At 44.8% G+C, this 10879-nt stretch overlaps 2 protein-coding genes and 1 non-coding gene across 3 annotated transcripts; 1 reads left to right on the plus strand and 2 right to left on the minus strand.

The window, feature by feature from the left end:
* Window positions 1-4835: 4835 nt before the first annotated feature.
* b4gat1 (beta-1,4-glucuronyltransferase 1) lies at window positions 4836-7541 on the minus strand. The gene is made up of 2 exons (XM_034557199.1): window positions 6014-7541; window positions 4836-5592 (listed from the first exon to the last, which is right to left on the minus strand). Exons 1-2 carry the CDS (start codon window positions 7115-7117, stop codon window positions 5401-5403), a joined length of 1296 nt encoding a protein of 431 aa, XP_034413090.1. The 5' UTR covers window positions 7118-7541; the 3' UTR covers window positions 4836-5400.
* Window positions 7542-7624: 83 nt separating this feature from the next.
* On the plus strand, window positions 7625-7706 carry trnas-gcu. Its single transcript has one exon. It is a non-coding gene; the product is annotated as a tRNA-Ser (tRNA).
* A 547-nt stretch (window positions 7707-8253) lies between these two features.
* On the minus strand, window positions 8254-10865 carry pfdn2 (prefoldin subunit 2). Its single transcript, XM_034557123.1, has 4 exons — window positions 10759-10865; window positions 9799-9887; window positions 9599-9722; window positions 8254-9394 (listed from the first exon to the last, which is right to left on the minus strand). Exons 1-4 carry the CDS (start codon window positions 10837-10839, stop codon window positions 9215-9217), a joined length of 474 nt encoding a protein of 157 aa, XP_034413014.1. The 5' UTR covers window positions 10840-10865; the 3' UTR covers window positions 8254-9214.
* Between the last annotated feature and the right edge of the window lie 14 nt (window positions 10866-10879).

Genomic DNA, 10879 nt, shown 5'->3' on the forward strand with positions numbered 1-10879 from the left:
CATGAAACACTAAATATGAGTCTCTCGTATGAAACTGATGTTACTCAAACTCTGACGAGCCAGAGAAATCATTAAATCGTAGTGAAACCAGATCGGCCACTAATAGCTTATATTGATTTTGTCACGTCGTGTGATCCTTTGATACAACGGCTGACCCACTCAACTAAAATTGAATCTGTCATATAAACCCCAGTTAATCTCCCGTGTTGCAACCGCTATATTAAGTATATTAACTAGCGTAAGTGTCGGATCAAACCTCCGTGTAGATGGAATTTGTTCGATTTGAATCTTTTCGCGCTGCTTTTTGGATCGACTTTTTAAAAAAAAAAATTAAAATATAGAATCCATGTGTGATATCACTGACGCCCTCCAAGGTAATCTCTGAGAGCTTGTGGGCACACAGCCGGGATGTGTTGTGTAAACATCGGGTGTCCGTCATCTGGTCCCAAACGGCGTCGATCGATTGGAGTGTGTGTGTGTGTGTGTCTGTGTGCGTGTGTCTGAGAATCTTCTGCAGCACAGTGCACCACAGCACCTATGCAAGCATGATGCCTTTTAATGGTTACTCACCTGTGTGTGTGTGAGAGAGAGAGAGAGAGAGAATCTTCTGCAGCACAGCACCTATAAGCATGATGCCTTTTAACGGTTACACTGTGTGTGTGTGTGTGTGTGTGTGTGAGAATCTTCTGCAGCACAGCACCTATAAGCATGATGCCTTTTAACGGTTACACTGTGTGTGTGTGTGTGTGTGTGAGAATCTTCTGCACCACAGCACCTATAAGCATGATGCCTTTTAACGGTTACACTGTGTGTGTGTGTGTGTGTGTGTGTGTGTGTGTGTGTGTGTGTGTGTGTGTGTGTGTGTGTGTGTGTGTGTGTGTGTGTGTGTGTGTGTGTGTGTGGACATGTCTGTTGTGTGTTTTCCCGCTGGGTTCATGTGACAGCAGGGGTGGGAGGCTAAGAGCTCGGTGAGAGGGATTACCTCGATCTGTTAGGCCTCCTTTTCTCTCCCCCCGGCGGTGTCACGTCTCATTACTTCTGTCCTCCAGCGCGGATCGTCTGGCGTTAGCTGGATACATTTAAGACGCGGGCAGCCCGGGCATCCAAGAGCACCCGGTTTAGAGGCACATTGATATGCGCGCCCTTTGCCACGAGAAGCTTTTTGTTCCAGTAAGCAGACAGGTAAACTTCTCCCAAAGCCGGCATCGGCTGCAGTTAAGCCTTCACTCGTTTAAGTGAAACGGATGGCTGCATCTCGGAGGGAGGCGCGTGGTTGCAATGTCAGGAAAAAGGCCGCGTTCGGTAATGGTAATCAATAATGGTAATCAATAATGGTAATCAATAATGGTAATCAATAATGAACACGTGACACGTGTGCGAGGAAGTTATACAAGGAAGGAAGCCAGGTGTTTATAGAAGAAGACATAGTCGAGTATGTTGATATGGAGAAGGCATTCAGGCTTCTTTTTATTCTTTTAAATGCCAAACACAACTTGGTTCCTGCTTTTCTAAAGTGAGGATATACGCCGCTTTACTCTGTTTCATATATTCAACTTCCTTTAAAAAAAGACATTTGAGGATGTCAAACTAGGCTCTTAAAGTTGTATCTTTTTTCTTCTTTTGTTTTACTTATAAGAATAGTAATAATATAATCATAATATGGAACTACTTCAACACACAGTTTCAGTAACACAAGAAGCGACAGTTCTCCCACTTGAAGCTTTTATCTTGCAACGTTTCTAAAGCTGAAACAATTAGTGACTATCTGCTGCTTCTCTTTATTAAATATCATGTAAAGTGCAATAAATTGGGGGGATTTGTATCATTGATTGGACGACACAATCAGGAGAAAATAGAGCGAATTATTGATCAACCAAGACACTAACTAATTATTTTTTACAACCAGAATCTCAGACCTCAGTCAAATTGTGTCTTTATACTTAAATTCCAATTTGTCTCAACCTGTGTTTAACTTCTCTACTGGGGAAGTTTAGGGAGTAGCAGCTGAACTCTTAAAGTTTCCTCGACGCCTGTAATCCAATCTGTAATTCGTAAGTCAGTATTCTGAAACAATACATTCAAAAATCCCCTCTTTTTTTTTTACACACACACAGTTGAAACATGTGAAACATGTCTTTAGAGCATCCTCTGAAAGCATTCAGACTAATCACTTGCAAATCCTCCCAGTCAAGTGTCTCATTAGAAGAAATCACCGCCGTTAAGCCGAGTGGCCTCAACATCCTCCACGGTCCTCTTTCCATTCAGACCGTTAAACGCACTACAGCGGACACACAACCGGTTCGTTTCCTTTCATCAGCACGGGTCATCGATTCCTTCCTTCTTCCACCCCCCATTCACTGACCCAGAAGGGCCCGCATGTCTACATGCGCCCGCATGTTGACCCTTTGCTCTCATGGCCCTCACCCACCGCCTGCTCATCTCGCCCTCCAGCTGGTTCCCCTCCACTGCCAGAAGCCGAGGAGTTTTCCTGGCCTTAGCGGGGGCGGCTAATCTAGGTGGCGGGAGGCCTCCCTCCTGCTAGCGTACACAAGAGAGGGCGGCCCTAATTGCTTATGTCGTAAAGCTCTCTGACCCAGATAAGCCTCCGCTCCCCAAAGCTGTCGATGTAACCCCACTTTACCTCACCAAACCTGCCTCTCCTGATCCACACGGGCTAACCCCGCCTAACATTTCTGCACCTTCTGCCACATTATTAACACCCGGGACAGGGGGAGTTATGGGGAGGAGGAACCGAGTAGAGGAACCGAGTAGAGGAACTAGACGGGCTGTTGAAGGAGGCGCACGCTGCGGGGGAAGCAACTACTTTCAGTGGGATTTTTTTTGTTTTTTTTTTAACTCGTTCAATCGATGCATGTACTTTGCTCTCCAAGATGCAAAACTCATTTCATTATAAATGAAGAAGAAAGACGGAGGAAAACAGGAAATTAGTCTTTCTGTTAATTTATGTATTTTTACATCAACCTTGAGAGAGAAGAATGATTTCCGTAGCCCAAAGGAGAGTGGAAAATATACTTATAAAAACAATACAAGGTTTATTTAGATGCACTAATACCAACGTGACGTATTAAAATAATTGGTCGGCACGTGAGATCTTCGGAGACGACGGCTCGATAACTTGACCCCGGGAAAAAAAGCAAAAGTGACAGATATTTGACAACCGTCACGCCGCTCCCATCAGGTGGAGGGCGATTAGGTGCGCTCAACGAAAGCCCGTCTAAAGCGTTTGCGTGCAGGCCGGCTCTCGCATGCACCGGCTCACCACTGAGCCCGCTAATGCAGGCTTAGCCACGAAATGCCACTGCGGCGGTTTTGTCAAGTGGCGAATGTCACACGTGGTTCCGATGGCAAGATGGCAGCTGGCCAGTTCACCGGTCAACACTTTGAGCACAGATAGTGATGTTTTTTTAAGTTTCCCCACGTCACACAGATATTAAATAGTTGTTCTTCACTCACTCGGGTGGTGTGGCTGTCTAGGCCCCATTACAGAAGTAATTCACATCCTCGTTAAGGGTTCCTTGAAGTCCACTTTAATACAGTTCCCCAATTACTAAAAAGGAGCTTTTAATTGGATGCTGACCTCACTCGCTGTATAATCACCCACCACATGCTAATGCTATCGGTGCAGGGATGCCTTTAAACCCCCTTCTTAAGCCATGTTACACCACAGGTAAATGTCAACCCCGTCAAGTGCTTGGTGAACGATACTCCACCTGATATCTCGGTTTTTTTTTTACATCATAACGTTACGCTATTTTTAGCCCTCATTTCCTTCGCCTTCTTTTTAAGTAATACTTCCAGAAACACTCTTAATATACTTGTCCTTAGTTGATTAATTGATTACATTTATAAGTGTTCAAAGAGCTTGTTCAGTAGTTGTAACTATAGCTTGTATAATAATAATAAAAGTATAATGACTGACAGTCAAATAAAAGTCATCCTGTGAGTTTAATAGAAAATCCAACAATACAAATCGGGCATTATATTATAACACAAAACTAAATGGAGAAGAAGAGACACTGAAATAAAATACCACACAAGTAATATGTTTAAATGGATCTCACTCCAAAAAATACCAAATAAATCATTTAAAAAGTGGTTCTAAAACTAAATATATTCCATACCAAACAACCTTTTTGTCCCCCCGCACCAAACACAATTTCGTGCTACAGTTTTCCTGCTTTGGGTTATTTAAAAAAAAAAAAGAAGTTCAACCAAATATATCAAACACCACAAGTGTGCTCCAAAATCAACACTTACACATCAACTTAACACCTAAAAGTAACCAAACACCTTTTGTCGAAGCATACTTTGCAGTCCATCTGCTGAGTGTCGAAGAAGAGGAGTTGATGTTTAATACTGTAAGTGCTGCATGAGGTATAAAACCAATCATTTGATATCTTCCATCCCATCGTCTGCTTCAATCTAACCAACTACCAGCGGATCTGCCGCAGTGCAATACAGTAGTTTTCCAGTGTTGGCGTGATCGTAGTGTTGTACAATGTTCTATGTAAAGTTCCCCGGTGCTTCGTTGTCCTCAGTAATCTCTCCCGGCAGAACAGGCGCTCGCACGGTGCCGAGAACGTCCGAAATGTGCCGACAGTCCATTTATATATGTTGTGTAATCCCTGTGTTCTGCTGTAGTGTTGCCAACAATTACTTCAAGCGGAAATAAATATATATATTTTTTTAATATCATATATAATATAATATATATATATATTTTTAAAAAATATATATATTTTTTAAATATATATATATATATATATATATATATATATATATATATATATATATTAAATACTGCAACTCTGCACTTCACACTCAAGTACTTGTTGCCACCTGGTGGTCGCACCACGTCATTGATTAGCACGACGTTCAAATGAAATGTAAGCAAAAAAACAAAAAGGAGAGAATTATATATTTTTACAGTTTCATGATTGTTTCCTACATTTGCATCGAAAAATTCTGACGACAAAAAGAGACGATCAGTTGGACTTTGGGAAAGAAGGCCATCTTTGATCAGCCGTCACGAAAAGTTGAGCCTCTTAACTTCCTGTTAGTGAATTCTCTTTGAGACTATTTCTGGACCGGCTCAAACGTGTTTTAAAATAGAAACACGTGCTTTAACTTTAATGTCGATCAAATGGCATCTAGATTTTTCAGATTTGCATTAGATTTTTTTTTAAAGCCGCAAGCCAGCTTTCCAATCTGTCCTTGCCAGCAGGACGTTCTCTGAAGCCTCCAGAGAACCTTTTTCCCTGCTGCTCACTCCCAGAGGAGCTAAATCTGCTTAAAATAAGAAACACGTTCGTTTTCATTTGGGCAGAACTTGGATCTCACTAGACGGCGACAGGCGGGATGTGCGGTCCTCCTCTGGTTTCAGCACCGGCGGTTGGAGGACGGGTATTTGGTCTTCAGGCCCTCTTTGAAGCTGCGAAACAGAACGCGGTTGCGTTTGTTCTCCTCGTCCTTCCTGGCGTGGAACTCCCCTTGGATCTTGAAGCCCCGGTGCACCACGAAGGCCGAGCTCAGCACCGAGAACCTGTATCCGGCCACGTGGAGCTCGCAGGCCTGCAGGGAGGAGGGGGGAGGCAGAAAGACTTTGAGTCCTTAGTGTGGGTCAAACTCTCGAAACACTGGATCTCATGCTTCCCATAATGCACCTTTCATTAGACTGCCCCTGCTTGGTGAACTACCTTTCAAATGACACCCCCCCTTTTTGTAAAGTATGCTTTCAGTCAAAACATATGTATGAAATTACTCTGATACCTCAATTGAGAGACTTTTTAGAGTGTTAAATGTGTATTTCTCCCTTATTTCAGTCATTTCTGAAAGTGAAAGTATCACGATTAGCTTCTTGAGTGTGACTGTTTGTTTTCTATACTCTTTATTGATGGTAAACGTAATATCTTTGGGTTTTGAACACTTTGTTGGACAAAACAAGTAACACAGAAGACAAAAGCGAGAAGTACATTTTTAAATTGTACAACACCTGGCTGATCCGATTGAAGCCATACTGCTTGAAGTCCTCATCGTAGAGGGGCACCGTGTGGGGCCCGATGTAGAACGGCTCCCAGGGGTCCGTCCAGGTGAGCGTGTAGGACACCTCCAGGGTGCCCGTCTCCCGGACGTGGCTGTTGACCCACTGGGAGGAGTTGGTGGGGGCTTGACAGCGGGGGCACAGCTCCTCGTAGAAGGGCCGGACCTCACCCACCTGGTAGAGCTGCACCAGCTCCGCCTTGTTGGCCGGCATCTTCCGGGCGTGGCGGATCTCGAAGGCGGGCAGCACGAACACCTCGTCGCCCCTCGGCTCGCGCGTCATCACCATGGCCAGGAAATGCTGGTGCAGGTCCGCGCTCGGCATCATGTCGATGTCGATGACCAGGATGTAGGAGGTCTCCGTGGCCCCCCGGGCCACGTTGCGCAGCAGGTTGTTGGGGTAGGAGACGTTGCCGCCGATGGCGTAGTTCTTGTATTTGTCCCGGTGGGTCTCCAGCCTGGAGAACACCGAGGCGCAGTCCTCGAGCCCCGCAAAGTGCTCCCGGTCCTGGTCCGGGAAGCTGGCCATCTCCCCGGAGAGGCAGACCAGGTGGAAGTCCACCAGCGACTGGATCTGAGGGCAGAAGAAGCTGAGCGCGTAGGCCAGAGCCGTGGCGAACTTGACATCTTGCCCGTGTGCGAATATGGCCACGGAGAGCGGGCTGTGCCACCTGTCCAGGAGGGACTCCAGGTGGTGCAGGTTGTTGATGGTCGTGTGCGTGGCTAAAGCCAGGACACCGGAGCCGGGGTCGGATCCGGGCTTCAGGTGTGTGGTGAAATCACTCTTGATCAAGTTCTTGTACACCCGGTACTGGCCGCTGTTGTCGAAGATCCCCCCGGTGGACAGCGAGTACCTCAGGCGCTCCTTCCGAGAGTTTTTCTCGGGGTGCCCATTCTTCTTGCCCCCGGAGCCTCCGAAGAGCTCAAAGTACCGGTACCGCTGCTGCTTACCGTGGAACTTGGAGAGGAAGGACAGGTATATGAGCTGCAGGAGCGCCACGATCAGCAGAGCACTCAGTACCACTTTGAAGACGGAGCATTTCTTGGAGAGATGCATTCCAGAGAAAACCCGCAAGCGGACCGACGAGCGCGCACAAAGCACCGGGAGAGAGAGGCTATTTCTGTCCGCTAACGTTACCGACACGCTAACGCCGCAGCCTACCGGGCTGGAAGTGGAAACGACCGCTGGTTCGTGGCACGGCTGTTACTCTGATATTCCACCCCCCGCACGGGCCTCGACAGCGCGGATGAAACGACGAATGTAAATCCGGTTTCCGGTTGATCTCCATCGAAAGACAACACGGCTGTTTACCACTCTGCTGCTGCTGCGACCGGCGGCGCATGTCTCTACGTAACGACCGTAATGCCGAGAGTAAAGGCGCCGCCGGATCCGGTCCCGTAGCCCCGCTGGATGTTAGTTTCAGACGGGTCACGCGTGGGGGGGGATTCATATCGGGGATGTTGTCACGACATCCTCGACGGCGACGGTGTGAAAGTAAAAGTGACGTTAGACTCAGGATATGTTTCTATAAAATGTTTCGCGATTTGGAGATGGAGTCTATAAGACGAGGTGGCCGAGTGGTTAAGGCGATGGACTGCTAATCCATTGTGCTCTGCACGCGTGGGTTCGAATCCCATCCTCGTCGGTGTGGATTTTTTATTTTATCTTTTGTTTGAATGTCCATATATTTTGCTAAATAATCACATACGAGTGGACCGTCATCCTCTTCTCTGCGACGTTCATTTTAATCTTCAAAAATAAATTTGACTCAAACCAATAATGCAAAGCTTATTAAATCACATGGGCAATTTAATGCAGCTTTATCTTTTATCAAAGAATCCAAATAGAAGAGATAATCATTTAAAAAAAAAAAATATATTGCCTTACTCCCCAAGAAAACCACAAATGTGAACTATACCGTGTATGAAAATATAGAATCTTTTCATCAATCAGTCAAGCAGACACATCTGGGACTAAGAAAGAAGGAAGTCTTGTCAACTCTTCTTTTAATATAAGTGCATCATTACCAATTCACAAATCACATTGTTACATTTGGGGCGAGCTGAAACATCGGATTTACCGAACACATGCACGGGATGCTGCTCATGCATGTTTAACGTTGTGGAAAAGGGTACATCGGTGATGATGAGTAGTGCATACAGGAGCCAGGAATCAAGACGCCACACAAAAAGCACAATTCTGACATTCTTTTATTCACGACCATCAACAAAAACACGTGCGTCTTTACTACAACATGCCGCATTCCCTCAGTTTTTAGACCGAGTTAACAAATGAATTTAACCGAGCTCAAGCGTGTGCTACAGATCATAAAGAACACGACAACGTTCACAGATGTTTTCAAAGGCAGTTAAATATTGAGGTTGTGGTGGCGGCTCACTGGTCACACACGTGCGAAACAATAACCAACGTCGCATCCCGACTTCAAACTCGCCGTTCGGTGCCCGGCTGACGAGGGGGTTCACTCAACAAAGGAGACGCATTCATTTTGATCTACAGTGACACGTTATCGGTATATTCTCTTGTTCGTGCTCATAACCGATGTTGTCCAAATGCCTTCGAGGTGCTGCTTTTTTGTTAAGCTCAACCTTCTTCAGGGCCCTTTGAAATTGTTTCACACCTAATTTTGAAGTTGTTGGTTCGAAATACGTGTTTTAACTGTGATGTAGTTTTAATTTAATGACCATGTGCCCTCTAGTAAGTTGTAGGCTTTGGACTTTTTATTATGTAGCACCTTTGAGAATTAAACCTTATATTGGGGAAATATTTTTTTTTTCAGTAATGTGATACAGTAAAACATGAATTTGCTCATTTGTAAATGTGAGTAAGACTAAAACTTGAAAGTATTTCAGAAATTAAAAATAGTCAGCGACACTAAAAGGCAGAAGTAAGACAAACAGCCGTAGATGTTAACCGGCATTCACACACATGCAACACAATGTGTAGTGAGTTTGTGTCTTTTGCAAAATAACTTCAATGCCAAGTGAAGTATGTTAAGCGGAAATTTAATCAAAACCAAAATGTTTTTTCCTGTGAAAAGTTCCATTTTGAAACCCTAGATTTTAATGTCTCCAACCATTTTTTTTTCTTCAGTACTGCAGAAATCATAAAGGCCCTCCGGTCGCCCGTCTGTTATTACGACACGAGAACGCCAGCGCCGCTTTTAGACCCGCCCCCTTCGCTGTCCCTGGATGATGCCTTTTCCTCTCCTTCGCCCTCGCCCATCAACCGGATGTTGTAGCGTTCCCTGTACTCCGTGAGGTCCCGACCTTTCGTCTGCATCTGTGTGTTGAGGGTCTCGATTATTTTGGAGATCTGAGGAGAGAAAAAAAAAAAAAAAGGGGGGAAAGAGAATGAGACCTGTTCTTGTGAAGGGAATTTTAGATCCACGCCTGACTTACGTATTAATGTATTAGAAGGTAACTTATGAGTGGATTAAAAGGTTACAAGTATGCACTTTCTAAAAGGAAAGCATTTAAATAAATATTTAAACAATTAATTAATAATTTAATCCATCACCTGTTCTTTGTTGGTTTCCAAGGCTGGTAGAACTTCTTTTACCGTCCGCTCCACCAACACTCCTCCGACGAGACGAAAGCATTTCCTCGAAGGGTCCACTTCCCTCAGGGTGTCAATTACTAAGCTGGGGGGGATAAGTGAAGTTAATATTAGGACATATTCTTATGCTATTGTTTGGAGTCACGGCTGCAGATACCAACCTGTGCTCGTTGATCTCCATCTCCAGCTCTGCAGATTTAGACGCCATGCCGCGCTGCTCCTGACGCATCCTCTGAAATGTCGCCACCACCTGTTACACAGAAACGCACCGTCAGCAACGTTAACAGACGCACCAGTGCTGTAGTGATGATTCTTAATTTTGTATTCTTATAAATCAAGTATTTTGGATGTATGGCAGTTGATCTACTAATTAACTCCAGTATGTTTTAACAACAAATAATCAGATTTTCACATATTGTAGACACACTAATTCTTTCTTTTTTTAGATGAATGGACTATTTGTTAAGTACAAATATATTCAAATATTTAGTTGGTTCCGTACGATTTGACACAGACTAATATTTTCTAGGGTTTAAACTGAGTAGGTAGTGGAAGGTTTTATATACTAATAGGCAGAATAATTAAAAGTTCAATTATCATTAGTATCAGGCCCAGTTAGCTGATTCTGTATTGTACTACAAAAGCAACATTTTGAACACAGGAGTACTACATAGTATTCAGGAGTACTACATAATATACAGGAGTACTACATAGTATACAGGAGTACTACATAGTATACAGGAATACTACATAGTATTCAGGAGTACTACATGGTATTCAGGAGTATGACACGGTATTCAGGAGTATTACACAGTAATCTGAATACTTGACGTCTGAATCGTGTTTGATGGTCTCAGTGATAAAAATAGCTCCTCCCACTGTCTCGTGTTCACCATTAGATGACGTAACGTTAACATATATAAATGTACATCGTATTTAAGGCCGGCTCGCTCTGTTGTCACGTTCCGTGGTGAGGAAGCAGGACGGTGGCGGTGAGGAAGCTAACGTTAGCTTCAGATAACCGGCAGTTGGATCAGCGGCTTCCGGTCCCTGGGACTCGAACCAGCGGCAGCAACCGCGAGCGGCCCGACTAAAGCAGCCCGAGGTGGAGGTGAAAGTACCTGCTCGGCCGACGGGCCGGACGGTTTTCCGCCGGCGCTGATGCTGGCTTTGCTGCCCGTGCTGCTACTGTTGGCTGCCATCTTGGAAGGGTGTTGCTGAGAAGGACCCCAGGCGGGACGT

The sequence above is a fragment of the Cyclopterus lumpus genome, chromosome 18 (genome assembly GCF_009769545.1).
Source record: "Cyclopterus lumpus isolate fCycLum1 chromosome 18, fCycLum1.pri, whole genome shotgun sequence".
Lineage (NCBI taxonomy): Eukaryota > Metazoa > Chordata > Actinopteri > Perciformes > Cyclopteridae > Cyclopterus > Cyclopterus lumpus.